Source organism: Pelodiscus sinensis, chromosome 3 (assembly GCF_052426305.1).
Source record: "Pelodiscus sinensis isolate ZL-2025 chromosome 3, ASM5242630v1, whole genome shotgun sequence".
Taxonomy (NCBI): Eukaryota; Metazoa; Chordata; order Testudines; family Trionychidae; genus Pelodiscus; species Pelodiscus sinensis.
The window spans coordinates 122,844,989-122,872,491 of record NC_143054.1 but is presented as its reverse complement, the minus strand read 5'-3'; the positions used below and the strand labels follow the sequence as shown (position 1 = coordinate 122,872,491).

Genomic DNA, 27,503 nt, shown 5'->3' with positions numbered 1-27,503 from the left:
TTTTAAAAGAATTTTTTCCTGTCGTTTAAACCCAAGGAATTCCTGCCAGAGTGATTTCATTTCACAGACAAAAACAGTCAAAACAAATCAAATGACCAAAATGTTTTTGTAGCAAACAAAATGTAATTAGGAAGTAGAAGAATGAGCCTGCCCTGCTCAATGGAAAGTATTGAAGGCAGTAGACAGGAAACCTCAGAAAGGAATCTGGTTGGTTCCTGTTTTTGAGGCACATTCAAGAAAATCCTAAATGTGAACCTAGTCCAGCAGGGACTAGATCACACTCCATTCTCCTTTACTTCAGAGGGAATTATGGGTGCTCATTACTTCACAGACTTAGGCTTGATGAGAGGTTCTCTTATATGTCTTAGTAAATATGCAAAGGGCATACGAACACTTGCTTCACAAAAATGCAAAGAACTGGAAGGAAATAAAGGCCTCTGTCCTATAAGCAAACTGTTGCACCTGCCAGAGCTCTACTGACTTCAAAAGGGATCTTTTCGGGCATGGCAGTCCATCTACGCACAATAAATTGCACCATCAGATCAAAGTAACAGTGAGGCGCCAATCCACTTCCATAGAAGTCAATGGGAGTTGGATCAGGCCGTAGATGAAGAAATGGTCACATGGGGCCAATGGGGTTTTTCCAAAAGCACCCCAAGTTATGTAAGAGTGAAGGTACCTTTCTTTTTCAATGGGCAATGTGCTCCTATGTTATTTAGACACTTTTGCACTTCATTGCATGAATTCTCGTCTAGTGGTTTGCAACTATTCCCTTAAAACACCACTATTCTTGCTATCAGAGTACACTTCCCCTAATTTAGTTTAATTTTCCACATTATGAACACACAAGGCTTTGTGGTGCTTACCCTTGCAGTTGCCCCTATATGCAATTTCCAACTGAGGATCTTTGCATTTTGCTCGTTGAAATTCACAACGGGACAGGAAAGTCCTTCCATCAGAAGCACAAAGTGACTTCTGAGGGGATCCTGCACAGTCCAGGCTGCATTCTCTGTCTTTGTCTTGGTCCACTCTCAAAAACTAGAAAAAACAAAAACAAATATAAAATGGCATGAGACTTTGGGAAGTCCACTTCAAAAGTCAGCTCTCATCAATGGTATGTAAAGCACTTCCTGATTACTTACACCAGCGAACGTAGGCAGGTGTAATCCAAAAAATGAAAACCTATGTTTATTGTATGCTAAATAATAGATAATTTGGTGTTTCCTGGTTTTGGATGGTTCAATTGTTAATGTGAAATACTGGTAATTGAAATATCTCTGGGATATGCATTTCTCTCTGTGTATATATAAAAAAAAATTCCTGCAGGACAACAAAGTGACATATCATCACATCACCTGCATCGTCCCACCCCCTGCTGGAGTTTTGCTCTAGGCAGCTCCTCTGGACCCTCTCCCTCCTCCCAGCTGCTCCAGGGATTCGGTGTACTTTCCCTCCCCCATGCTCCAGGGAGGCGGGAGACACATGGCTTCCCTTCTCCTCCATGCTCTCCAGCCCACTCCCTCGCTCCACTAAGACCCCCCACTCCCTTCATTCGTACCCCCCAAGCTGAGACCGCGCACTCCCAGCCCTTTACTCACCTCCTCCACTGAGACCCGCACCCCATCCCCCAAGCCAAGACCCCCATCCCCAGCCTGCTCCTACATCCTTCCCCCTGGCCAGACACCTACCCACAGCCTGCTCCTGCCCTCTCCCCTGCTCGTGCACCTTCTCCCCTGGCCAGACATCTATCCACAGAGAGACAGGGTTTGATGAGCGTAGCTTTCATACTCTCTGGCCATGAACGCTCCCAGAGAGAGAGGGGTTGTCAAGTGTAGCTAGCAAGGGGTGCAGCCTATTAGTAATGTATTATTTTAATTAGGAAACTTTGAACATTAAACAATCACTCTGGAGAGAAAGGAGGCTGGTTCAAGCCTTTAGAGATAAAAACACGGATAAAGTGAAAGCTGTGTTCTCCAGCACTCATGGTAAATGGGAGTCGCCGGTTAACTGAATGTGCTGGAGAACAAAGCTAATTGCTTTGTTCCTACCATTTACTGGCAGATCTAGCTCCCAGTAGCTTGATACAGGCTACATGGGAGGGAGGTGCCTGCTGATATCAGTAGCCCTGCAACAGCCAAATGAAGAGGCAGGAATCAGATGCGCAAGCCTCCAAATACAGCGGTATTGTAGTTGGATCAATGCTGGTTAACAAAAATTTTCCAGCTAACAGACTATGGAATAACAAAGCTTTCACTCTATTACAAAAATGGAAAGCCTGTGAAAAACAGAAATGAGGGTTTACTGTGATCCATTTGCTTACACTATATTAATGTGTTATATATAAAACACATTAATAAAACATGAGTTGGTAGATACTGATACAGATACACATCCTCTCAGGAGTGTCCTCTTTTTTGAAAGTTCAAATATTGTAACCCTATGTTTGCTACTTTGCAATAGCCCTGGGTGAATCACAACATTTTGGAAGGTTCCGCTAAAGGCTGGATGTTTACACAGAATATGATACTCATTCTGCAATAATGAGCTAGAATTTCTGCTCTGAGATCTGGATGGCTGGGTTTGATTTCAGTGTTCTGATCAAACTATGTCCCCAGAATTCCAATTGGCAATATTGATACAACTTGTTAACAAATTGTAGGAAAATAAGTAAACGTGCAGTTCTTCAAGTTATCTGTGGTGCTTAGATCCCATGGTGCTAGGTATTTTAGTAAATTGCCTGATACATTTAGGTGTAAAATTACAAAATAACAGCTCCTCCTCTGCTGTTGCGTCTGAGTGGTAACGGCTGGACTTGCCTCCATCCAACATGGAAGCCTCATTGTTACTGGTCATCCTGTGTTAAACTCTCTCATCTCTGTGCAGAGTGGCCAGCACTGACCCATGTGCCAGCAACATCCAACATAGGTCCTCAAAAGGGTTATGAGAGTTCTAAGTGGAGCGGGGGTTTTGGTTTTGGGGGGAGTCTGGCTCCACTGTACAAAGGAGGATTTCACCCAGAGTAAAATGGCAGGCTGATTGACTCCAGGAGATAGGTAGATAGATAGGCCAAGCCAGGATTGGAAAGAGGAATGTTGTGGCTTCTTCCATGGCCCCGATCCCGGCATGCCATTCCCTGGTCTGTAGAGCCTACCCCCACCAATCTGGAGTGGAGTGGCTTCTGCAGGCACATCCAGATGGAGAGACCACAGAGAATAATATCTGGTCCCAACTTCTGAGTTTTTCAACCTCCTCCTGTAATAGAGGTAGAGGGGAGCAAATACGGGCCATGATTAAGGTGTCTCTCTCAGGTTGTTTTCGATCTGGAGTTACAACAGATTAGAGAGCAAAATATTTTTCTCTCTAATTTAATTCTCCTGTTACTTTGAGCATGCTAAAGGATCATTAGTTTGGATTTACATTTCCTACCAGCAGCATAAGAATTTACAGTCATTCTTGGAGCTGGGAAAAGCAGGATCTGTTGGCACTGAAACACATTTCCTTAAGCCTAACTAGTTTTATGCCACTTTCACATTCAGCCAGAAATGAGCACTAAGACACTTTATTTTCCAGTCATCAGAAAGGGCTGGTGCTATGGACGAGGTGAAACCACTGAGTCCTGAAACAGTGTTCTCTATCATTTTACTGTTTTCTGAGTAAGCCATAAGGTATGAAAGGCATGTAGTTACCAGCAGATAATCACCCTTCTGGGCACTGCAAGTCACGGGGAAATGGACCTTGGAAACTGTCATCAACCAGCAGAAATGCTGCCTTGGTTTTACAAAATGTGTAATAATACTTTATTACTATTAATGTCAGATACTGGAAAATTTAAAGCATTAGGTTATGTATGCAGGGTAATAAAAGTGGAAAGCTTTGTGCAAGGATGAGGAAGAAAAGCACAATTTGTGTATCTGAAGTACACAAGCCTCCAGACTTGCATTTCTCCCTTTTCTGGAGGAAAATGTTGGCTCACCTGTATTTTAGTGGGAAAAATGTGATAAAGCCACTTAATTTTTATGCTTAAACTTTGGTTTGTTTGCATTTCCTAGCACTTAATGTGAGAAAATAGAGATGTCTTATAGTAAGACGTGATAATTATCATTTTCTGTAAATAGAGAGACAACCTCACAGCTTCCATGTAAAAAAAAACCCAACAAATTCATATGGTTGGAATTTGACTGTAATTTTCATGTTTTAGCAGCAAAGGAACAAACAATAAGGCATTCTTTTCCCTGCTCACAGCACTCTTTGTTTTTCTTTTTCCTTTTTAATAGTAATTCACTTCAGGAGCAGATGAGTCAGATGACAGAAAAAAACACAATCCTTTATGTCTGCATTTTAGCGATAGTTGAAGCAAAATGCAGGACAATGTAGCACTTTAAAGACTAACAAGATGGTTTATTAGATGATGAGCTTTCGTGGGCTTTTTTCATCTAATAGTTGTTTGTTGTTATTTTTCCCCTTGTGAGAGGTCCTAAGATACTATGGGGATAGGGAGAGCCACATAAATATCTAGATAAAGGCTATGTCTACACCGCAGAGTTTTTTCGGAAAAATGGCTGTTTTTCCAAAAAAACCCGTCAATTACATCCACACTGCAATTGCGTTCTTTTGGAAAAAAAATTGAAAGAACAGAGGGGTTTTTACGACAGTGGTAAAACTCTTTCTATGAGGAAGGATGCCTTTTATGAAAGAGCTGTTTTAGCAAAAAGTATGTGGATGTGGAAAAGGGTTCCTCCCTTCCCCCCCCCCCCCCAAAAAAAGAAGAGAACTCCAGGAAATAACACAGATGCCCTGGTGGCCTCTCCATCCAAAGTAATCACAATTCTATAGTTCCTGTCTCCTGGCCCCTCTTAAAGCTGCAGGCACCCTGGACAAGCCTTGTGGCAGGAAGCTGGCCCTGGAGCAGAACTCTGACCATGCAGCTCTCCCTGCCACAGGCCTGCTCACCCATGGCACAGCCACAAGCCACCCGAGACCCCACTTTCCCTCACAGGGAGCAGCACCAGGGATCCCAGAACCCACTAAGGGGTACTAAGTGGCAGGCCCTCTTGTGTTCTGGAGCAGAGATCCTGACCCTCCTCAAGCTATGGGGCGAGGAGGAGACACTACAGGATCTCTGCTCCAAACGCTGCGATGCTGAGATTTATGGCCGGATGGCCAAGTCCCTGGTGGAGCAAGGACACTCACCCCGAACCTTAGAACAGGTCTGGAGTAAAGTCAAGGAGCTCCATCAGGAATACGTGAGGGCCAGAGAGCACAGCTCGCGTTCTGGGGCAGGATCCTACTCCAGGGGCTCCACCAGATCAAGAGGGGTGGGGAAGTCGTTTCCCCACCCGTCATGGTGGACTCCGGGCTAGAGATGCCTGTCGTCACCCAGCCACAGTTCACAGAGGAGGAGGACGAGGGACAACAGGAGAAGAAGGACGACACAGCCACCATGACGCTGTCCCTGAAGCCGGTTGCTGTGAGCCAGGACATGTCCAAGGCATTGTCTGATGCTTGGGAGGGATCTTCAGGTGAGTGCTCTCAGTTTGTCACACAGACAAGGTGGCGGAGGTGGGCACAGAGGGGAAGAGGTGTGCATGTCGCTTGGCCTGCTTGGGCTGGACTTCGTGCTGCAGTCTGTGCACGTGGAACCACATGCAGCGTCATTGTATGCCACACGGACTCAGCAGGCAGCCCCTGAGACCGCCCAGACTCCTCAGGCTCCTGTTCCCATGTTCAGGGGAGGCCACTACATCGGACAGTGAACCACACTAGGTGTGTGGGTTACATAAGCCTTATAGGACAGGCACAACCTTTACAATTGTTTAGTAACCAGTACAGCAGGACAATAAACAGCCATTAGATTACAATAATTTTTTGTTACTTCTAGCCTGCTCTGGATTTGAACCAGTAACTTACTCGCCCATTACCGGCTATTTCTAGACTACAGAGTTTTTCCAGGATATCAGAAGTAAAAAAACTCCACCACGTCCAGGGAACGCGTCTGCTCTTCCAATATTTTTTCAGAAGAGCAGACGCCCTTTTTCAGAAGCCCTGTCTTCCTCATTTCAAAAGAAAGAAGGGCTCTTCTGAAAGAGGAGGTTTTTCTGAAATTTGGTCCAGTGAAGATGGGCCAAATTTCAGAAAAGCCTCTTCTGAAAAAACAATTGGAAAAAGGCACGCAAATTGTGGAGCGCAATTTGCATACCTTTTTCTGATAAAAAGCAGCAGTCTAGATATAGCCACCAATTCCTCCGGTTCTCCATGCCCCAGCTCATGTTTTAATGCACTTTCTGCCCCTTAGTTTCCAGGTAGTGGGAACAGCTGATAATTTAAACCTTTGTAGCAAGATTTTGCCACTCCTTTTTTTGCCATATTCAGACTTTAAATTCATTTGGAATCTGAAATCTTCCAGCCTTATAATTCCATTTTTTCTAGGGCTTCCCTGTCCCTTTTTATGTTAGGAACATTTAGAAATAAACCAAGAAAGCAATGTTTCTCTGACACCATCACCTCCCTGGAATATTGCCAAAGTGAGCGTGCTAAGAGCAAATTACTTTGATGTTATTGGAAATCTGTATCTTAAAGGGAGTCAAGGCAGACCAAGACAATCAACCTGTACATACAGGTAAGGTCAATATGCCTGATTAGAGTGGACAAACATCAATATCACAACACTGAAGTAGACTGAAAATCTCAGAAGTTGGTTAAACCCTGAGTAACAGAATCCACCCTCTTGGACTAAACGAGTGTTCACTGATGAAGTTACATTTTGGAAGGCATTCAGCCAAAAGAGTTTTATTTAAGCTCTTTATTATTTCAAAGCATGTAGATGAGTTTATGATAAATTATAGGTTCAAGGATATTGGAATAACCTGGAAAAGCAGAGGATGAAGAGAAACCCATGAGACAAAGCCACTTGAATAACTTGTTAGTTAGCCAAACCTCAGTGGAGAATTTGTGTTATATACTTAAACAGTTTCCACCAAGCTAGCAAGCTAAGAGATTTAAGAGTAGGGAAGTCAAAACGACAAAAATGCCAGAAAAGATAGTGTTTAGGAGGCTGATTCATATGTTTACTTATTGTCTGTTGAAAAAAATTAGAAGGAATGCACAGAAGTTAGAAAAGAATATACTGTACTGTTGTTGCTGTAGCAGTGCAGGGCGCAGGCCTACTGGCAGTGGGTGGAGGGGGGCAAAGACGGCAGTTGATTTAGGGACCTGGCAACTTAAAAAGGTCCAGGGCTCCCAGCCATCACTACCATAGCAACTGAAGCAGCTGGAGCCCCAGGTCCTTTAAATCCCTGCCAGAGCCCCCACATAACATGGTCTGGGCAATGCTAAGGACAGTCTGGCCAAGGCCCACCCACTGTTCCACCCAAGGCCTTGCTCCTTTTGGGGGGGGGTCTAGAGTTGAGTCCCCTCCCGCATTGCCCAGGGACTAGAGAAGTCTGTCAGCAGCCCTGGCAGAGTGGTCCAATCCTGTATCCCTTACTCACATGAGGCCAATAGAAATATTGGCGATAAATATTGTTTAATCCAACAGAAATGCTTATGTGAGTGAAGGCTATAAAATCAAGTCTTAAATTCAGATTTCTGCCCATTTGCCTACCTTAATAGGTGAGACAGCACTACAAAAGCTGGCACCACATTTATGTGTGAAGTGCTAGATTATGCATTCTCATCTCAAGTTGTACATAACTCTAGAAGAAGTCCTGTGATGACTTCACTAGAATGCCTTATGGGGTAAGGTGATACCAAACATGATCAAGGGGCCAAGAATGTAGCCTAAACTGATTATTGGCAGTATCTGGAGGCATTTGGATCACTTATCATGAACTTTGAGATCATTTGAAACTAAAACAGTTATTATGAAATCATGTGATTCACTGAAAGACACACCTCAAACAACAGTGAAAAAAAAACATAATTTTAAACAGTGATTATTCTGTGGCAGTTTCTTCATCAGAAAACTTCATGTTTCCAGAATATATATTAGCCATATTTGTAGAGTTCCAGCAGTTTTCTGTTGCTGCATATCAGATTGCAGGGAATTGAGAAGCTAAGAATTTGCTTTGTAATATAATGTATCACTGTATTTTTGTGGCTCCTTGACAATAATCTCTGAAATACTTTGACATTTCTTTGAATCCTGTGAGGCACGGGAGCTGCTATCTAGTTAGATAAAAATTGTTTATAACTTATTACTAGTTGTCATTTGTTGAGCACAATTTAAAACTCTTGCTTTAAATAATATTATTCCTATGTAATACCTGGTAACATAGCAATATATGTAAAAAATACAGGTCCCTGCCAATATGGCTGGGAAAAGATTTTTTTAATAACCAATAGATTTCTTCCATTTTCCTTAACCTGAAGTAATTTTGAGACATGCAAACTGTACCATGTGCCAGGGACTGTCCCTGTAAAAGAAATTACTTCATATATCCCGAGAAAGATAATGAAAAGAAATTGATTATAGAGACACTATATTATATAGTCCACAGGGGATTGATGACAAATGTACCAATATATGCATTTATTTTGTCTTACTCTGTTTTGCATATCTCATTGGTTATCTAGAAATTGTGTTTTTTCTCCTGCAACAACATGGCTGGGAGTGATATAAGAAACTATTGATTACTTTGTGTATCCTCATTATTTAGAGCTTTCTATAATAGAAGCACTTATATGGTTTTCTATAGCTGCAACTGTAGTTAGGGTAATACCTTATATTGAGGCAACTTCTGTGGGTGAAAGGAACAAGCTTTTGAGCTACACAGAATTCTTCACATCTGGGGAAAGAAGCAAAGCATCTGAGCTAAATTGTAGAAGGGGCAACACATATTGGAGACAGTCACTTGAAATGTATTGTTACCTGAGGCATTAGAATATTATGCTTAAAAGGTTGGAAGTGGCCAATATGAACTTCAGGTTTGAATCACAGATCTCTCTTAAAAATGGCGGGTGACTTACGTGGACACTTGTTTCTGACTGGTCAAATTGAAGTGTAGTTATTTTTGACCAGTGAGAGAAGGAGATTAATCCTTTTAAATTGGTGATTATGCTTAATCCCTCCTTTATAAAGACAACTAGTCAGGATGGGATTTTAGCAGAGCCTGTGTCCTGCTAATGGTAGCATGGAAGAAAGCAGCAGCCTTCCAGCAGTAAGTGGTAAGTTAGAAATAATCACTCTCATTTGTGTTGTAAATTAACAGATCTGACTCCTTAAAATGAGGATGATTGTTGTTCTTATGTTGCTACTTTTTAATTTACATTTCACAATATGAAAGTCTTTTTATAAAAGTCTTTGTATCTGAATCTTTAAAGAAATGATAGCTCATCCTTTCCAATAAGTTGTAAAATACAATATAACATATGTACATTAATATTCTACAATATTCTGGAAAAACGGCAGATTCCAGTACATCTTATGCATTTGCTACAAAGGAGTAATGATGGAGCTGGTATTAGATCTGGAGACCTCTTGAGTCTCTTAGTGTACCTCAACTAATACAACAGATGGTCTCCATTAAAAACCAACTCACAGAGTGGGATAGTTTAGTTTAAAATTGCATTTAAGCATTCTGTAAATCTGAACGATGATGAAATGACATTATTTGCCATTTTCTATCCATAGCACATGGTGTTCCAATATAACTCGCACATTGTCTCTTGCGTTAAAGGTTATTAATGCTGCTTGTAAATTGCTCTCCTACAGTGTACACGGTCCTCGTGCTTTTTTTTTTTTTTTTTTTTTTTCTTCTGCGGTGATTCAGTAACATTAGAACTGTAGGATTATGGAACTGCAGATACACGAAACCATACTTTAAACAGAGAAAATTATTTCTACATCTGCATTTCCTGCTCTGCTTTGTTTCTCAGTTTGGTTTTGTAACCCAGGCTTGTCAGTGGTCCCACAGCTGGTCTTTGGAAGGTGGGGATGGTTATTTCCTCAACCACAAGCAGCACGCCAGTCCCTTAGAAAGATTTTCCAGTACCTAGAGTATAGGCATTAGCTTATTACTTGACTCTACTATTAAACTGTACACCAAAAGACAAGTTTTCTTAAACTCATTAATTATGACTGCTGTCACATAATGCATATTCTCTATTTATCTTAGGTTTTCCACACTTGTGATGGAACCCTGTTTCACTAACAGAGGGACACCTCCTCATCTCTTGGGTGCAGAAGAGTTGGGTGCACATACAGTTGTGTTACTGCACTTCCACTGTACAAAGAGGGCTGGTTTCAGAGAGACCAAGCATGGAGATTTCATATACCTTGTACACTGCAGGGCAGTGCTTTGCAGCAAGTCTCACTAGAGAAAAGCAGAGGGGAGGTTGTAGGGAACCTCCTGGGGTGGAGGAGAAATGTTATATGGCCCATGAATCCACAGCTAGGTGAGTCCACTTCTCAAAAGCCATATGTGTACGGTGGCAGAAAGACCCAGACCAATATTACAGTCCCTGGGCATGGAAGCAATTGCATGATGCTCTGCATCTTATAGGTCAGAGCAGGAAAAATAAAGGTGTAAACCAAAGTGTAGCTATTAGCCACGAAATCTGTCTTAGAACATTTTAAATTGTAACTGGGAGAATTCTGCTCTACATTATGTAATATAATACAAAATATATGATTTTACATCACTTTAAACATATGTATGTGTGATATCAGGAGCTGCTGTTGTCTAATTCTAATCTGAGTTAGGCAGGAGAGAGTCTTATTTACCCTAAGAAAATGTACACTAATTTAACTACAGTGATTTAGTTATGCCAACCCAACTCCTTAAAATGGGCAGGCTGCACAAGAATCCAGTACGGCTTATAGCGGCACTGCACAGCTCAAAGTCAGCCTTTCATGTAACAAGGCCTTGGGCACAGAAACAGCTTTCTACTTTCACTGATATAAAAATTCACATGTTCTTTAATGCCATTGGCATGGAGCCTGTCCTTTGGGGAAAAGAGAGAACTGAATGCACACAGTTACATGGAACTGAGTTTGTCTTTTAAGGTGTAAATAAAATTCAATTATGTCTAACCAAAAGACGGGCAATTTGTCTTCAGGTGGAAAACATGAGACCTAAGCTTGACAGAGAGAGAAGTAATCTCAGTGTTCTTTTTGGAAAAGCCTACCACTTTGTAGTAAAGTTTTGAAGGAGATTTCTTTATCCTGTGTCTGCTAGATGTGGGATGTTGAATGGAATATTCTGACTTCCTCATTCCCTATATACGAGGTCTGTATTTTTACTATAGAGTAGTGTGTTCTGAACTGAGAGAACTCAAGACTGTGGGCTGTTGAAGATTGCAGTTGATTGATGTAGTCCCAACAGGCTCCGTCTAATAACTGCTTGACAAGCCAAGCAGGGATTCTCCAAGCCAGCCATGTTCAGTTATCTCTAGGCTTTAGACTAGAAAAATGAGTGTTGGTGTTTTAAAACATATTAGCATGTTAAAAGGCTTTTAAACACCACTTAGCCTCTAGTGTAGATGAAGGGAGTGGTGTTTAAAAAAAAGTTAGCTGGCTGTGGCCCACTCTGGGGCAAACCATGACCAGCTAACTTTCAGCTAACATACTTTAAAACCTACTCATTTTTCTAGTGTAGACAGCACGCCCTCCATTTAATCACACACCTTATAAGTAATGAAGTGTTAGAGACATCTACACAACAAACAAGCCCCACATTGTCTAATCCCCATGGGTCTCCTCCAGAAAGAGAGCATTCCACAATAGTATTACAATGTATTATCTACAGTATGGACCCCTAAATTCAGGATTCACTCTGAAGCGGCCAGAATTTAAGGTCGCAACTGGTTTGTTTTGCTTCTACCATTGTTCATTTTCTTTACCACTTTCTGTGATTTAGGGCTGTATTATCACAATTAACCTGAAAAATGCAGATTCAAAGTAATTGCTGTATTTAACATCTCTTCCAAAGAACAGCTGACCTTGAACAACCCCCCTACAGCTGCTAATTCTTCATCAGTACAATGATGGAGGACTCAGAGCTAGCTGTTGTAGACAAACGTGCAATTATCTGTCCAACATATAACATTGCTTCTCTAAGGAGGCCCAGTTAGGAAGGTGCCTCCTCATGTAACAACTAAGCTCATGGGCAATTCTAAGCAAAAATTATTTTTTGTACCTATAATGTGTCTATTGCTATTGCACAATAAACTAAACTCGATGGAATTTATGTGGATATACAAATGCATTAGTGAAGAATCTAGACCAATAATGTCAGTGTTTCTCTGCTTGTTAGAACACTTTCTTAGATGATGTAAATCAACACAGTTCCATTAACTCCCATCACCACTCATGTGATTAATAAAACAGACTCTTGAGTTCCATGGAGCCAGACCAATTTACACCAGCTGAGAATCTGACCTCTTATTTCCTGTTGTTAGATATTTACAAATGAACACCTGTTTCCTGGAGGATCATTTGTTCCTGATGCTCATACAGGACTTCAAATGAAGTCATAATTCTCTGTTTATGGTATAATAGTCTATGTAGCAATTAATATGACACAGCAAGAACATGATTATGATTTTATAAAGGACAGTAAGCAGCAGCTGAACTCTTAAACCCAAATTACTGCATTTCCCTGGCTTTGAAAATGTACTAAATTAACAGTGTCAGCAATATGACCTGGCTTTAGAGTTAGCTAGAGAGGATAGAACTCACTTTTGTATTGCTATATAACTAAAGTTGGATGCAAATCAGAAATTCAGATCTAACTGGTTGTGTGGATTTCACAGGCCAGGGGTGTCTCCAAAAAGGACATAAACGGGAACCCCAACCTAAACCGCTATTAACTTGGGGAAATTTGGATCTGAACTTCACAGTTTAGGTTCATTTTTAATATTATTGTGACCATGGGCTTCTGTGTGAAACATTCTAAACATAGGAAATAGCTAATGTCTCAAAGGGATCTAGTTTTTTATTTTAGAAGTATATTGTTAGAGGAAAAACAGAAGGGTACAAATATCTCAAATACACTACGCTCTAGTTTTTAACATGTGAGATATACTAGCCCTCAGAAAGGTAGGAATCCAGTGTTTTCTCTAAGAGCTACCTCTAAATTGCCTAGTCACCACCCAAAACTCATAAGAACCTTTTCCCAGCATGCTTGTCTCAGAGCTGATCCTTTAAATGCAGGAAAGAGCAGCAGCTGAAGGCCTAAGGTGGCCATTTTGTATCTGAATACTACAGGTTATCTCCCAGCCCTCAAACCAGTGAGTATTTTTGGTTCCTATTATGCTTTTCTATGTGTTTCTTCCTGAGAAGGTAGCACATGCCTTCAGTCATTGCTCTTGCAAAGAAATCCCTGAAGGAAAAACACTGCTTTAGTAGCATGCTCCTGCTTTTCTGGTCTAAATGTGTTACCATGCTAATATCTCAGTAAGAAAAACAGAAAATATGCAGTTATTCTTGAATAATTATCTCTTGCCAGTGGGTTTTTAGGGATCTGCATAAGTTGTCAATGAGCTGGTCTTTCTAATATTTGTTAAAATGTGATCTTGCTGAAAGAGGCCCTTTTAAACCTCTGAGTACAGGCCCCTCTTTCTGCCACTGTATTTTGTGCAAGTCTTCAGGTGTGACTTACCTAACAGCCCTCTTTCCAAGTGAGCTGTGTCAGTGACAGTTGATAAACCAGACACAGTATGAAATTTCATTTCATCAAGATGGTTTTGCAAAGCAGCCTTGGGTTGGTGCCCGAGGTCAGCTCCAAACAGCCTATCAATTAGGGCCTTATTTTGCTTCACTCCATCAGTGCCTGCACTTCAGGGATGCCAGAGAGAATTGCTGCATTCCCTTGGCTTTGAAAAAGTACTAAGCTACAGTGTTAGCTTGTTGAGTCCGGCACAGTACATTGATTGTTAACTAGCTTTGATTGAGAATCTATATTTTGGTGTGTTGTCTAAAAAAAGTTCATTGCTTTAACAGGCATTTAGTTAAGTGAGCTGTGTTGTGCTGCATTGATGGATGCATAGCCAGTATGTATGTCAGCATATGCATTTCTTCCTGTGTTGCTGTTCAACAAATGTGTAAAGCTGGCCAGGGCTCTGGCTTCCTTTTGCATATGGACCAGATACACAAAGTTGTAACCACTTCAAACCTAGTGACATTTGCTTTTACAATTCTGCTTCAAGAAAGGGACAAAATTTAACTTCATCAATCCAGACCCAGTTTCCTGCAGATCCTCTTCCTTTAAAATCTGTCAGTAACCTCACTGAGTTTAGTAGAAGCTTTTTAGAGGCACAAGGATTATTGGTGTTCCCCATGGCTCTATGGGAGGGGGACACTTTGCAATAATAAGTGGTACAAGCAACGGGGGGGGGGGACATGTAAAAAATATTCAAAACTGCCACTTAATCTCTTATTTCTTCTTCTGTTTCTGTTGTTGCTTTGTTTGAGGCAGAATAGATTGTTTTGCTTCTGGAGAGGTGGATTAACCATCTGAAGGGTGATGTAAGGGAATATAGTTAGATGCTATGGAACAGTTAAAGCAATGGAGACCCCCATTAGTGCATTAGTCCTTGTAGTTATAGGATCTGGTCCTGCCTTCACTGACATGAATAACAAAACTCCTATCAGCTCCAGTGAGAGAAGAATTAGACTCAGTGTATTAACCATACACAAATCCTTTTACTCACTCCCATATGCTCTGCTTATAGTCAGTGAGAGCTGCAGAATCTGAAAACCAAGCGCACATTATGTAACACTTCCTGGCCTAGAACCCATACTGTTGACCAAGTTATGAAATATAGGGAGAGCAAGAAATTCACAAAATGATGAACACCTACATCCATACTAAACATTTATTAGGTGTACTTATCAGAACTCCCCAAACTCCATTGTCTCCCTCATCTGAAAGCTGGGCCTTGTGTGTACACAGTAGAGGAAAATAGCCTATTCCTTTTAGAACACTGCTATTTAAATATATCAGCAAGCACAGTGCTGGACAAATTGACTGTGCTAGGTACATTTCTGTTGTTCAGAAAGTCTAATTCAGTTTTTCTATGGTCAAACCTCTTTCCCTTTATTATCTATTATTATTATTATTATTATTATTATTATTTCCTTTATTTTGAGCCATTGTGTGTCTGAAAGAACTAGCTTATGTGAATAACATCTTCTTTTTTTTGGGGGGGGGGAGGGAAACCTAATCTGTATCCAAACTGTTGGCATTCCAGCCAAACTTCAGCCTGCAGTGATATGCTGCCTGGAAATTAAACTGTGGATTAGCATGGAAAGCATGACAGAACCTTAAGTATAGTTTGCAATACAGCACTGTTACAGATGTGGTGAAGAAAGAGGCCAGTTTTTATCAGTAGAGTGATGTCCTTTGTATGCATAAGCAACCACTAATTGGGGAGATTCTGACCTTTTTATTTTCTTCAGCAAATATAGAGCTTTTGCCGGTGTATTTTTAGATCCGTTTCATTCTTACTTTGGTTTTGGAGTACTGTCCCTACAGTAAAATACTTAGGGATAATGAAGTCATGGCAGCCACAAAACTTATGGATGTGTTTTTGGACTACTGTGGACAAAACAATCCATCATACTCTGATATTGGCACTCCACACAACAGTTGTCAGACAGAAAAGTATTCTAGTTTGTATATATCATCATCTACTAGTTCCCTAAGTAAAGGGCAGTGTCATGTGAAAACTGAATCACAATCCACAAAATACAGTACTGGTAATTTTATGCCCTTTCTTTCTTGTGATATTATTCTTCATAATTTTTTTCTTTACCAGGTTACGGTCATTTACAATAGCTGTTTAAGTTGCCGGAAATCAGAGTGAAAGTAAACAGAGGATAACATTCATTCTGTATTAGTTCACACAATCTTTTCATGAGTCCTGACCCATCCTTTAGAATACAGCTGAATTCAGACACATACACTACACCACACCATTAACTAATGTACCCACAGGTGGAAAAGTTTGTTTATGCTGCCCCTCTGTTTTCCAGGTAGTATGATTCTAGAAGATTGACATTCTTGACAAGATTCCCCAAATGAAGATATTCTAAGGCTTTTTAAATGAAACATACTCTATGATTCTAAAATATTGAAAATGTTGTTCTAACTTTTTAAAATTCCAGTTATCAGAACATCGCATTTATGCATAGACTTTTCATATTGGGGGCAAAGGAATTTTCCTAAAGGGGTTAAACTAAGAGTAATGGGCTGCAACTGCATATAGGAAACAGTAAGCGGAAAATCATCAAAGGACCAAAAACTTACCTATCCACTGATTGTCAGTCCAAGGAAACCCTAAAGATCATTTTCCAGCTCCTGTCTCAAGCCATCCTCCCCAAAAGAAGAAGCATGAGAAATGTCCCCCAAATGCTGACATTTCTGGGGATCCATGGAGAAGGGATATCTCATGACACATCTATTGCTGTTTTGCTTTCCTTTCTACCCTCTGATATGGAAAGTATCTGGCCCCTTGCTCCACCCACCTCTGCCATTCCTCATGGGATATGGAAGCTTATCATATGAGCTTCCATGGTTTCAAATACGGTAGTGGGAGAAGAGACTAGACCAGTACCATTCTGTTCTCTCATGATATTGTATCTGCTAGCCTTTATTTACCTCTTTCCACAGAACATGAGGGGATGTCTTAGTCCTAATTTCCTTCTGAAGATTTCTATTATACTAGTGGAAACTGTGAACACCCCATCGCTTGAGGAAAAATAAAATCATATTTGACAAAGTGCTGCAGAATTATAGGGAACAAATCCTTCGTTATTTCTGATGTGTGTGTTACTGACTTTGAGAACCTAGTGAGGGACTGGCCACACTAAATATGGTTGATTGTTTTCTCCCTTTGGGAGAAATTAGATGGTAGAAAAGACAGCTCAAATGAAGGAGAGATTGAGACAATATTACAAGCAAGGCTTTAAAATCTATGTATATATGGTATAAAAAAAAAGTCAGCTGATTAATGCGGGCAGAATCGTGAAAAGAAGATCATATTAGAAAGCTGAGCCACACGCATAAAGCTAGGTCATGGAATAGAATTGTAGATGGCTCTCATTCTTTTTTCTCTTGTATTTATTCTGCCAGCATCACTTTTTAAATATATTAGAGGGATAAATACCAGGGAGGGAGAGGAATTATTTAAGTTTAATACCAATGTGGACACAAGAACAAATGGATATAAGATGACTAGTAGGAACTTTAGATTTGGTTTCTAACCATTAGAGGAGTGAGGTTCTGGAACGGCCTTCCAAGGGAAGTAGTGGGGGCAAAAGATCGATCTGGTTTCAAGATTAAACTAGATGGGTTTATGAAGGGGATGGTTTGATGAGAACATGATCTTGGTAACTAATTGACCATTCATTATTAGTGGGAAATAGGTCAATGGAGGGATGATAGGAGTTACTATAGAGAACTTTCTGGGTGTCTGGCTGATGAGTCTTGCCCACGTGCTCAGGGTTTAGCTGATCGCCATATTTGGGGTCGGGAAGGAATTTTCCTCCAGCGTAGATTGGCAGAGGCCCTGGAGGTTTTTTGCCTTCCTCTGTATCATGGGGTACAGATCACAGCTGGAGGATTCTCTGCATCTTGGGGTCTTCAAAGTATTTGAAGCCTTCAATATCTGAGATATAGGTGAGAGGATTATTCTAGGAGGGGTGGGTGAGATTTTGTGGCCTCCACTGTGCAGGGAGTCAGACTAGATGATCATAATGATCCCTTCTGACCATAAAGTCTATGAGTCTATGAGCATCAGTCTCAAGACAAAGTATGCTGGAATGTAGGAAACACAAAGCAAAAGAGACAGATTTTTTTTCTTTCATAAGACAACATCTGCAGTATATAGTGGGAAGCTCAACTCAAAATAATTTCTGTTGAAACAAACATAGAAAACACTCTTGAAAGATAAGTTTTAGATACTCTGGTCAATAATATCTTTCCATTAGGGATACATGAGCCTGACCATAGTTGGGGTATTACAGAACCACTGAAGGTTTTATTTCCCTTCAAAGCTGTGGTTACATGGAACATTTGGGGTTGCACACAACATTTTTCCCCTCTTTAATTTACAGCATTATATCCCCAGGAAAAGTAATTAAAAAGCCATTTATTTCTAGTGAAATTGAAGCTTGTGCTTTTGCAAAATAAAATCTTGTATTTGGAATAAATTCTTGTCCTATTTCTAGAACTACTAGGGGTTATAAAACAGAAAACCATGCGGCAGCCAGAACTTGCACATTCCCAGAGCCAAGTAGACTCCATCCCTCAGTTTTTTTTAGAGGTGCTCTAAATCTCAGCTCTATGACTTTCAAATGGGATCCTAATTTGGCAAAATGAGTTCTCCCTGCTGCACTTTTCGTGCTGCCAAGCTTGAAGATATAGGCTGGCCTGTTGCTTTGAATTCTTACATAAATGTTCCCTAGTGGCATCAGGGAAGATGGGAAAAACATATCATGGTAGCCTATTCTATTTATTTTGCATGATGATCCCAAACATACAAAACTTCTTGATTAAGAATGGGAGGAAGTTGATTATCATTTATTATATGATTTGTGGTAGCACTTAGGAGCCCTAGCTATGGACCAGGATCCCATTGAGCTAGGAGCTGTACAAACACAGGACAGAAGGGATTGAAGGGAGGGCCTTAATACTCCAACTTCTCCAGCCTGTAAGTCAAGAACCTGTAACACTGTGAAAATAAGTCCTGTATTGATGCTGTACAGTTCCATAACTGGCAGCAAGAAGATAAAAGTGGGGATTGAACCCCTGGAGAGGCTATAATCACTGTAAAGGGAAAAGACTCAGACTGGATTCCTGGAGTGCCAGCACAAAAAAGACTATTACATACCAGGAGGAAAGGCTTATTGCTTCTTTAAATATTTAAGCAGAGAATGGACATGAAGGAGGCCCATTTTAATTTGATTGGCAGCCTCTGATAGTATCAAAAGCTGTATGAGAAAATACAGAGTTTTTCAGGTGATGAGAGATGCAATCCGAGCCATTTCCCACATTATTAATGCTACTGTGTAGACCAGGAAATAGTCACCTTCAATTAGTGATGGGTAAATATCGTCAGGCAATTTGGAATCACAAGAGATGAAAGAAACTGAAACTAAAAGTTCAGTCAATCAACTGTTATAGGAGTTTCTTGCACCCTGTAGTGAAGAATTTGGGTTTAAAGAGCTCGGGCGCTAATCTCAGTTTTTTGGGAACATCTTGATTCTACAAAATGGAGGTTTCAAATTTTCAGTTACAACCTCTCTTTGTGCAGATGGTCCAAAGGGACCATCCTGACTATCTAGCCTTACTTCCTGCACATTGCTGGCCACAGAAACTTGACCACCCACTCCTGCAACTGGCCTATCCCCTCTGGCTGAGTTACTGACAGAATCACCTCTGCGAAGATGTACTAACTCTATCCTCCCGCTAGCTCTGTTCATTAACTGGTACTTCAGGGTTCTAATAGTTCTGGAATTAGCACAGACAGATTTTCTCATAGTATTTTTTAGGGAATAGATAACTCTTGCGATTTGGATTGGGTAATCATTAACAGAAGTGATCATTTATCAGAAAAATATTTATTGGGTTATCTATCAAAGACTGTTCAACACTGATGGGGGGAAAAAGTTGCTTCTCTAATAAATAATTTTGGGAAATGGCAGCATTTCAAAAATATCTTCAATAAGCAGTACGCAACCAGCTCTGGTATTAACAGGTTCTGTTACCCAAGATGTTTCTGGACATGGATGCACACACCTGCTCCTTGAACTCCTGTCCCCATCATAAAAAAAAAAAACAGATTAAAATATCTGCCTCCGCCTGGGCCTGTATGAAACTAGTCATCTTTTCTGAAGACTGGGGTCTTGAGGCTTGCAAACCGAATGTGGTCTCTGCAATCACTTTAAGGATCAGGGAGTCTGGACTGGTCACAAAAAACATTTCTAAAGATTCTGTAGAATAATTGTTAGAAAAGCCAATGTTGTAATCATTAGCCCTCCCCCTGTTAAAGAAAGATCACTGAAAGACTTACCAGAGATCTTTACTTTCACTTCTTGTCCCTTAAGACCGAGGCTATGTCTAGACTATGGGGTTTTTCCCGAGATACTGGAACACGTCTGCTCTTCCACTTTTTTTTTTCCCCTATGAGGAAGAAGGGCTTTTCTGAAATTGGAAGATTTTCTGAAATTTGGCCTAGTGTTGATGGGCCAAATTTTGGAAAAAAGCCTCTTCTGAAAAATCTATCAGAAAAAGTGCATTTTGTGTTCCTTTTCCCGATAGATCATTGTAGTCTAGACATAGCTGCAGAGAGGGAAGCTTGTGGGGGAAGTAACTACTAAGACATTCTTTATTCCCCTCAAGCTGTTGCCTGGAGAAGGGCAGCTGTTATGAGAGAGCCCTCAATCTTCTCCCTCTGTCTCTGAGATCATATGGGAGATATGCCCAGTTAAGCGGAGCCATAAGCAATTAACCAGCAATTTTTGGTTCTACCCAGCCAGCTGGGATCCTAGCTCAGGTTTGCTGTTGAGAGCAGCAGACTAAGAAATGGCTTAGATGAATATCCAGAAGCAGACTACTTTTGAAAGGATATTTACAACTATTTGACTGGGAAATGTGGCTGATAGCCGGGCCCTTCAGCAAATATGGTGTACACTTTACCTAGTCTTAATATGTTGAGTACTTCTGTTTCGAGTCCTGATCAGAAGCAATAATGGAAGGGGCACCCAATTAAATGCCTTATTCCGTATGGAAAAGTTAATCAAATGTTGACACCTGAAAGTGGTTGAGTTTGGAGTTTGTTTGAACTTTGAGTGTTCACGTCCGTTATTTTATCCAATTAAGCTAAGCTATGCTCGCCCACCAAATCATCTGGAGTTAGAAACCAGAAGATCTGTGTTCTCTTATGGGCTCTAGCACAGACTTCCTGTGAGATGTTGGCCAAGTCCTAATTTCTCTGTGCTTCAATTTATACCCAATGTCTTCCCGGGATTAATGTGGGGCTACTTTGATTCCTGTCTGTAAAATGTTTTGCAATCCTCAGAGGGACAGAGCTGCCAAGGTGCAGATTCTTACTATGTAGCTCTGTTTTTACAGTAGTATTTTCCAGTAAACTACTTTTATTAAAAGACTGTTGAAAATTGGTTACAGATTTAAATACTTGCCATATCAATCCATTTAAAAAAAAATCAGTCTGAAGCAAAGAATATTATTTACTTTTTACTCGAGCTTGAGAAAATAAATTCGATCCAATCGTTTTAACACCAACAACAACTGAGAAGCCACCCCAAAACAACTATATGTATCTAAGACCTATTGAGATGGTCATCATCAGCATAGTATCTCATTGCCTCTCACATATAAATGGATTTACCAGACTGTCAGCTCTTTGGGCAAGGATTGTGTTTGCACAGTATCTAGTCTGTCGGGGATCCTGGAGCATGACTGGTGCTTCTGGAGCCACTACAATACAAATAGTAAATAGCAACCTGCCTTTTCAGGAGCCTCCTTTTACGGAGGTGAGACTTATGGATGCAGAGACACATGGAAAAGTCTGTGGCAGTGATGGAGAACATGCCCAAGATTCCTGAAGCTCCTTCTACTTTCTTAACCACTAGACTCATTCCTAGGGTTCTTCCCTGTGGAAGGGTTAGTTGTGGTTGGACAAGGCCACTCTGTTAGCCAAGCTGAGCAATGGCAAGAGTTCTAAAGTTTCTCTTTCAAAATTCAAAATGAAGGTTATAAAAAATGCTTAGGCATGTGCTGTAGACTAAAATTAGGATCTTCGGTTTCCTTAAAAGATCTCTGTGCATCAATGAGTTTGTAATTGGAGTAGGCTTGGAGTTCCAGGGGACAAGCAGGGACTGAACTGAGCTGCTGTGAATCTGCATGCCAACACATTTTTATTGAAAGAACAAAACAAAAACAATGTGTTCTAAATTGTGGGGATTTTTTTACATGTCTGTTTCTTTCAGGGAACATCTCCAGCATGATGTTGGAACAATTTTTGTAGTGGGTATGCTGAAAGCCACTGAACAAAACTGTTAAGTTGTACATGGTGGAAATCACTTTAACTGAGGGGGGTGCACCTATAATTCCAGTACCTCAGTCCCCAGTTTGCCATTCTATTACATCCACACAACTTTCCTCCACTTTTGAACCATTGAGAAGGAGAAAAGACCAACCATGTATATATTTTCTGTGTAAAACCAGTGTTTTGTAATGTACTTCCTCCTTGATGGGAGCCACTGTGATCCAGAAAACAGAGACTAGAGTCCACATTAAAAGAACTGACTTCTCTTTTTGGTCTGCTGTTAAGTCACTAAGTGTGTGTCTAGACTACAGGGTTCTTCTGAAAAAAAGTGTCCTGCGTCTAGACTGCTGTTGCATTCTTTTGAAAGTAAATCAAAAGAATGCGGCAGTTTTTCAACCACAGAAAACCTTGTTTTACGAGGAATAACGCCTTTTTTCAAAAGTGCTCTTTCGAAAAAAGACACTATGTAATGCAAACTGTGCTTTTTCGAAAGAGAACATCCAGACTGCCTAGGTGCTCTCTTTCGAAAAAGTGGCTTGTTGTTTCAATAGTACTGGTTGTAGTCTAGATTCTCTTTTTCGAAAGAGGCTTGCAGTCTAGATGTAGCCTAAATGTCCATAGCAAAATCAGTTCACCTTTTTGGCCCTCAGTTTCCTCACCTGTAAAATCAGGATCATTATACTTGCCCAACTTTGTAAACTTTATGCGTGGAAAAATGCTCTAAGAGCTGCCCATTATGAGGGCTAAAGCCACAAGTTTTTGTCACCCTCTGGATAAGGCCAAAGACTTGACTGAAGTTTGTGTTTTGTCTGGATTATTTGTTGCTGCGTGGTGAATTATTAGGATTTTTTACGCTTGCCTAGTATGGTGTTTTATTTAGTTATTGGGTTTTATGAGCCTTAAGAAGTGTTCAGCATTCAGTTGTGTTTTTTGTGTAGCACTCAGGAATGTTTGGGTTAAAGCAGTAAAGCAACAATAACATTCAGTATTGTAAATATTTCCATCCATTTAAAAACAGGACTTGATGTTTAACTAGCACTACTAGAAGAGCTGATATGGAAATGATGAAATGGAGGGTGTATTTCGTGTTTCTTCAAGGAATATTGTTCCAAGCCCTAAAGCTCACTTAAAGTTATTTGTATATAATAACGTGCTGCTTTTGGGTAGGTGTGTGTCAGATACATTTTCCTGCCTGGAAAATGGAACAGCAATTAAGAATCTTCCATGGTTTCAGAGGAAAAATGCTTAAGCCTCAAGTGGTACTATTTGGACTGTGCAAATATTTTAATTCACTTGTCTCTTTTTGACTTAATTTTATTTTTTAATCTCTGATGAACCTAGTCTGTAATATCAGACTACCTGTTAAGTAATGGAAATAAGTGACAATGGAAAATTCCCCCATAGTCACCAATTTGCATGATGAGAATAAATAATTAGTGGCTTTGTTTGGATTAACTGCTTTGTGAATAATGCAGCTTTGCATTATCTGAAGTCTTAATCTCAACTTCAGTTTGTATTAAAAATGTTATCTAGGAAATTGGACTCAACTTGGAGTTAAGATTTTTGTACTTTAAACAAACATGTTGGATTCAAAATAAGATCCAATCAAACTAAATATGGAGTAAGATATGTTTTTATACTCTAGCCCAAACATTCTGTTACTGATTCACTGATGAATTATGATTGGTTTGGCCATGAGCTTAACTAACTAATGTTGGCTTGGGAGGATGAAGTGACCTGAGCTAACTCTGAAATTAATATGATAAAGAACTGTTCATTCTTACTGCTAAATATAGACACTGAAAACTCTGCTGTCTGCTACAGTATATTTCAGTCCTAATATTTATGAAAGAGCATTCCAGAAAGGGCATAGCATATTCCTAAACACTGCATCCTTGCATATATGAAATAGCAATATAGTCTCAAACTTCTATGCACACCGTACGCAAGCAAACCCAAAAGGCAGATATCGTACTTTTCTGCTTAGGTAGTTGCATTATATTCATGATGTTTGAAAGTTGGACTTAATCTTCCATGCCCAAGAGCCCATTTCTTAAGCTGAGAAGCTAATCAAACCAGAGTTGCTCCAACCTCTTTCAGGGGAGGCACAAAACAAGATCATGGAACATGACAAAACAGAAGTGTGAGGACTTGGCAAAACCAAAACCTGATGCCGGGGTTTTGAATATCCGATATGAATACTTATTACAAAATACAGCATTCTGACTGGCTGAATAACAGTCAGGGGTTAGTTAACATAAGAATTAACTAGGAGTGTCCCAATATTAATGCAATGAGTACGAACAGACTTCTACCCAGCTATTTCCACAGCGAAGAAATTCTTGGACTGAAGGAATCTGGCTGTCACAAATTAATAATCTAATTTAAGAGGTGCTGGGATGTTTAGGGAGTTTTCCCATTTGGCTGACTGTTCAAACCACTCTTTGTGGTAATAGCTTTGTTAATTTTTTTTACAATATTCATATTTGTTTTGCTTCAGAATAAACTGCAATATTGGCTCTAAGGTGAGCATTTTTCTGGTGAATGAGAAAAATAACGAGGGTAAAAAATGGAGGTCAGGGACTGGCCTTTCCTGTGATGTTTTAAAAATAAGATGTAGGAGATGGAGGGCTGTGTTCTCCACAGGCCATCCTAGGGTTTTACTAGTAATGTATTTTTTTTGACAAAATAAAAATAGGATTCTGAACATTTTTCAAAAGATTTACACTTGGTCCAAGCAACAGAAACCTGCCATCCTTAAGGAAAGGGCGTCTATGATTAGTCATTTTGCATGTGGCTAGAATGAGCAATGTGTTTTAATGGCCCGTTTGAGATTAGTCATGACCAAAGTTCCCTCTAAGCTGCATGGCTGCCTAACAAGACCTGTGCGGGGGCTCAGAGCTGGCGTGCATGCAGCTGCCTGGACCAGGGGAGAGGCATGCTTCTCTGGCTGCAGTAGGGAGGAAGTAGTTCTTCTGCTGTTGCCAGCTGTGCAGACCTGGGGGAGAGATGTCCCTCCCCTTATCCAACCCAGCCTCACTGGAGCTGCCACGGCCTGCAAAGGAGTTCCTTTTACTCAGCCTAGACTAGTTGTGGTGAGAGGAGACTGGGGGGAGCCCTCTTTCCTGAGGGATCCTGTATCCAAAACCTCTCACCCCCAATCACAGCCTTCACCTCTGCACACCAGTCCTCTGCCCCAACTCTGCTCTCCCTCCCACACCCAAACTCCTCATCCCTAGCCCCACCGCTGAACTTCCTCTCATACTCCAAACCTCTTTGCCCCCCACCACAGATCATCTATGTGAAGAATGATTTTTGTTATAGAATCATAGAACACTAGAACTGCAAGAGACCTCAAGAGGTCATCAAGTCCAGTCCCCTATCCTCACGGCAGGACCAAGCATCTTCTAGATCATCCCTGACAGATGTCTATCCAACCTGCTCTTAACTATCTCCAGTGATGGAGATTCCACATCCTCCATAGGCAATTTATTCCCATGTTTAACCCCCTGACAGGAAGTTTTCCATAATGTTCAACCTAAACCTCCCTTGCTGCAGTTTAAGCCCATTGCTTCTTGTCCTGTCCTCAGAGGCAAGGAGAACAATTTTTCTCCCTCCTCCTTGTAACCTCCTTTTAGATACTTGAAAACCACTATGGTGTCAACACTCACCCCTCTCTTTTCTAAACTAAACAAGCCCAGTTCTTTATCTTCCCTCATAGGCCACATTTTCTAGACCTTTAATTGTTTGTCTTGCTCGTCTCTGGACTCTCTCCAATTTCTCCACCTCTTTTTTTTTAATTTTGTTATGTGCACCAATATGGAGGTGATGGGTCAATATCCTCTTCATATTGGTGCAGGTAACTAAATTCATTCTGCACATGCACAGAAAAAAATGGAAGAAACACTGGTCATGACTGGTAGTTGCCAAGCCACTGAGAAAGAAGTGTCTACAGCTTCATATATCTCTTTGACTCCTATTTTATTGTATGTGTTATCCTCCTATGGCTATTTGGTTTACCTGTTCCTCCTTCCTAGAGAACAATATGCCAGAACAAATAATTTCAGTGGCTTGTCCTTTGGTTTTATCCTATTACCCCTTTGTAGTTGATAATCTAATTCACACACTAAATATTATTGTTGAACAGCTCCTGGTAACATATCCTGTACTGCACAGATTCTGGCCTTGATTCATCCCATTTTATATTGTCTTTGGCTGGTATAACCAGGAGTGCCTTGCTGCTGATTCCCAGTGGTACAAGTTAAAACTCCTGTCCCCCCTCTGAAAGAACTCCAGAGAATGGCAACAATGCAAAGTTGCGTATTGTAACCTGAGAGTAAGTCCCCTGTGGTGCAGCTGCTCCATACTGGAACCAAGGAGGATGCGAATTGTACTACTTATACTAACAATAAGACCTCAAGTCCCCTCCTTGATAGTATGTACTTCTCTCCTTTACATCCAAAGTAAAGAGATGGATGAAAGGATGGGGGTAGGGAATTCACTGAAGTTGTCATTAGTGGTATGTTAATCTCAAAAAATATAAAGTTCTGTTTCAGGGAGTCAGAAAAACCAGGCAGGGACTCTTGAAAAAAGATTTTCTAGCAAAGTTTCCAGGAGTTCCTGCTTCTGGCCGGGACAGAAATACCATTAAAAACAGCCACATTTTAGCCAGAACTGGATGTGCATGCAAAAGTAATGGAAAACAAAATAAGTTATGCAAACTCTGTTGAATCTAAATTAAGACTTTGGTTGGAATTCAACTGGAGTTCTGGTTCAAGTCTTTATTTTCCTTTGAGGGAAGATTGTGGGGTGAGGATCAGTATTTTGTCTTATCTGTTTATCTGTCTCTAGTTCAAATGTCTTTCAGAGACTGGCATTCTTAGTCTGATAAGGCTTGCACACACTGGAGTACCTAGAGAGAACCACCAGCCATTACATTATTTGTAAAGATATGTGAACATTTGTACCTGCCAGAAATTTACGTAATGGACATATGTCCCTTTTGTATGTTACTTTTTATTAGATTATCAGATGAAGAACAATCTCACACCATTTGTTTTTACCAATGTAATTCTATTTACTTTCCTGGAGTAACTCCTGAATTACACTCATGTGAAAATAGAATGAGGCCCAAAATGTGCATAAAATATTCCCTCCACAGCTGGGATTGTTTATGCACACAACATGAATTTTAATAACATCATTTGATTAAGGAAGCATCCAAGCCAGAGTTTGGATCTGCAGCCAAACTTTCTGCAAGTTTGGGGATGTTCGGGTCCAGGATTTTGATCCAGACCCACTCTACCCCTGTAGTAATTCACAGTCTGCTGTGATTTATACTAATATGGCCTACTGCATAGCCAGCATCAAGTTGTTAATATACAAGTTTTGTGGTTACTGGTAAATTAGGTTGTGGGAAATGATACAAAAACTAAATTCTGGATTAAAAAATATGGAAAAGAAAGAATTGTCAAACTGGAAGTTGCCCTTTA

General features: G+C 40.5%; 1 protein-coding gene across 3 annotated transcripts in view; it reads right to left on the bottom strand.

Moving 5' to 3' along the window:
* Nucleotides 1-27,503, bottom strand: part of SMOC2 (SPARC related modular calcium binding 2) — a 174,318-nt gene that overhangs the window by 116,715 nt on the left and 30,100 nt on the right. For all 3 annotated transcript variants that reach the window (XM_075924671.2, XM_006121968.5, XM_006121969.5), the window contains exon 2: nucleotides 867-1,038. In XM_075924671.2, coding sequence (XP_075780786.1) covers nucleotides 867-1,038 — 172 coding nt within the window. The remainder of the gene's footprint in view (nucleotides 1-866; nucleotides 1,039-27,503) is intronic.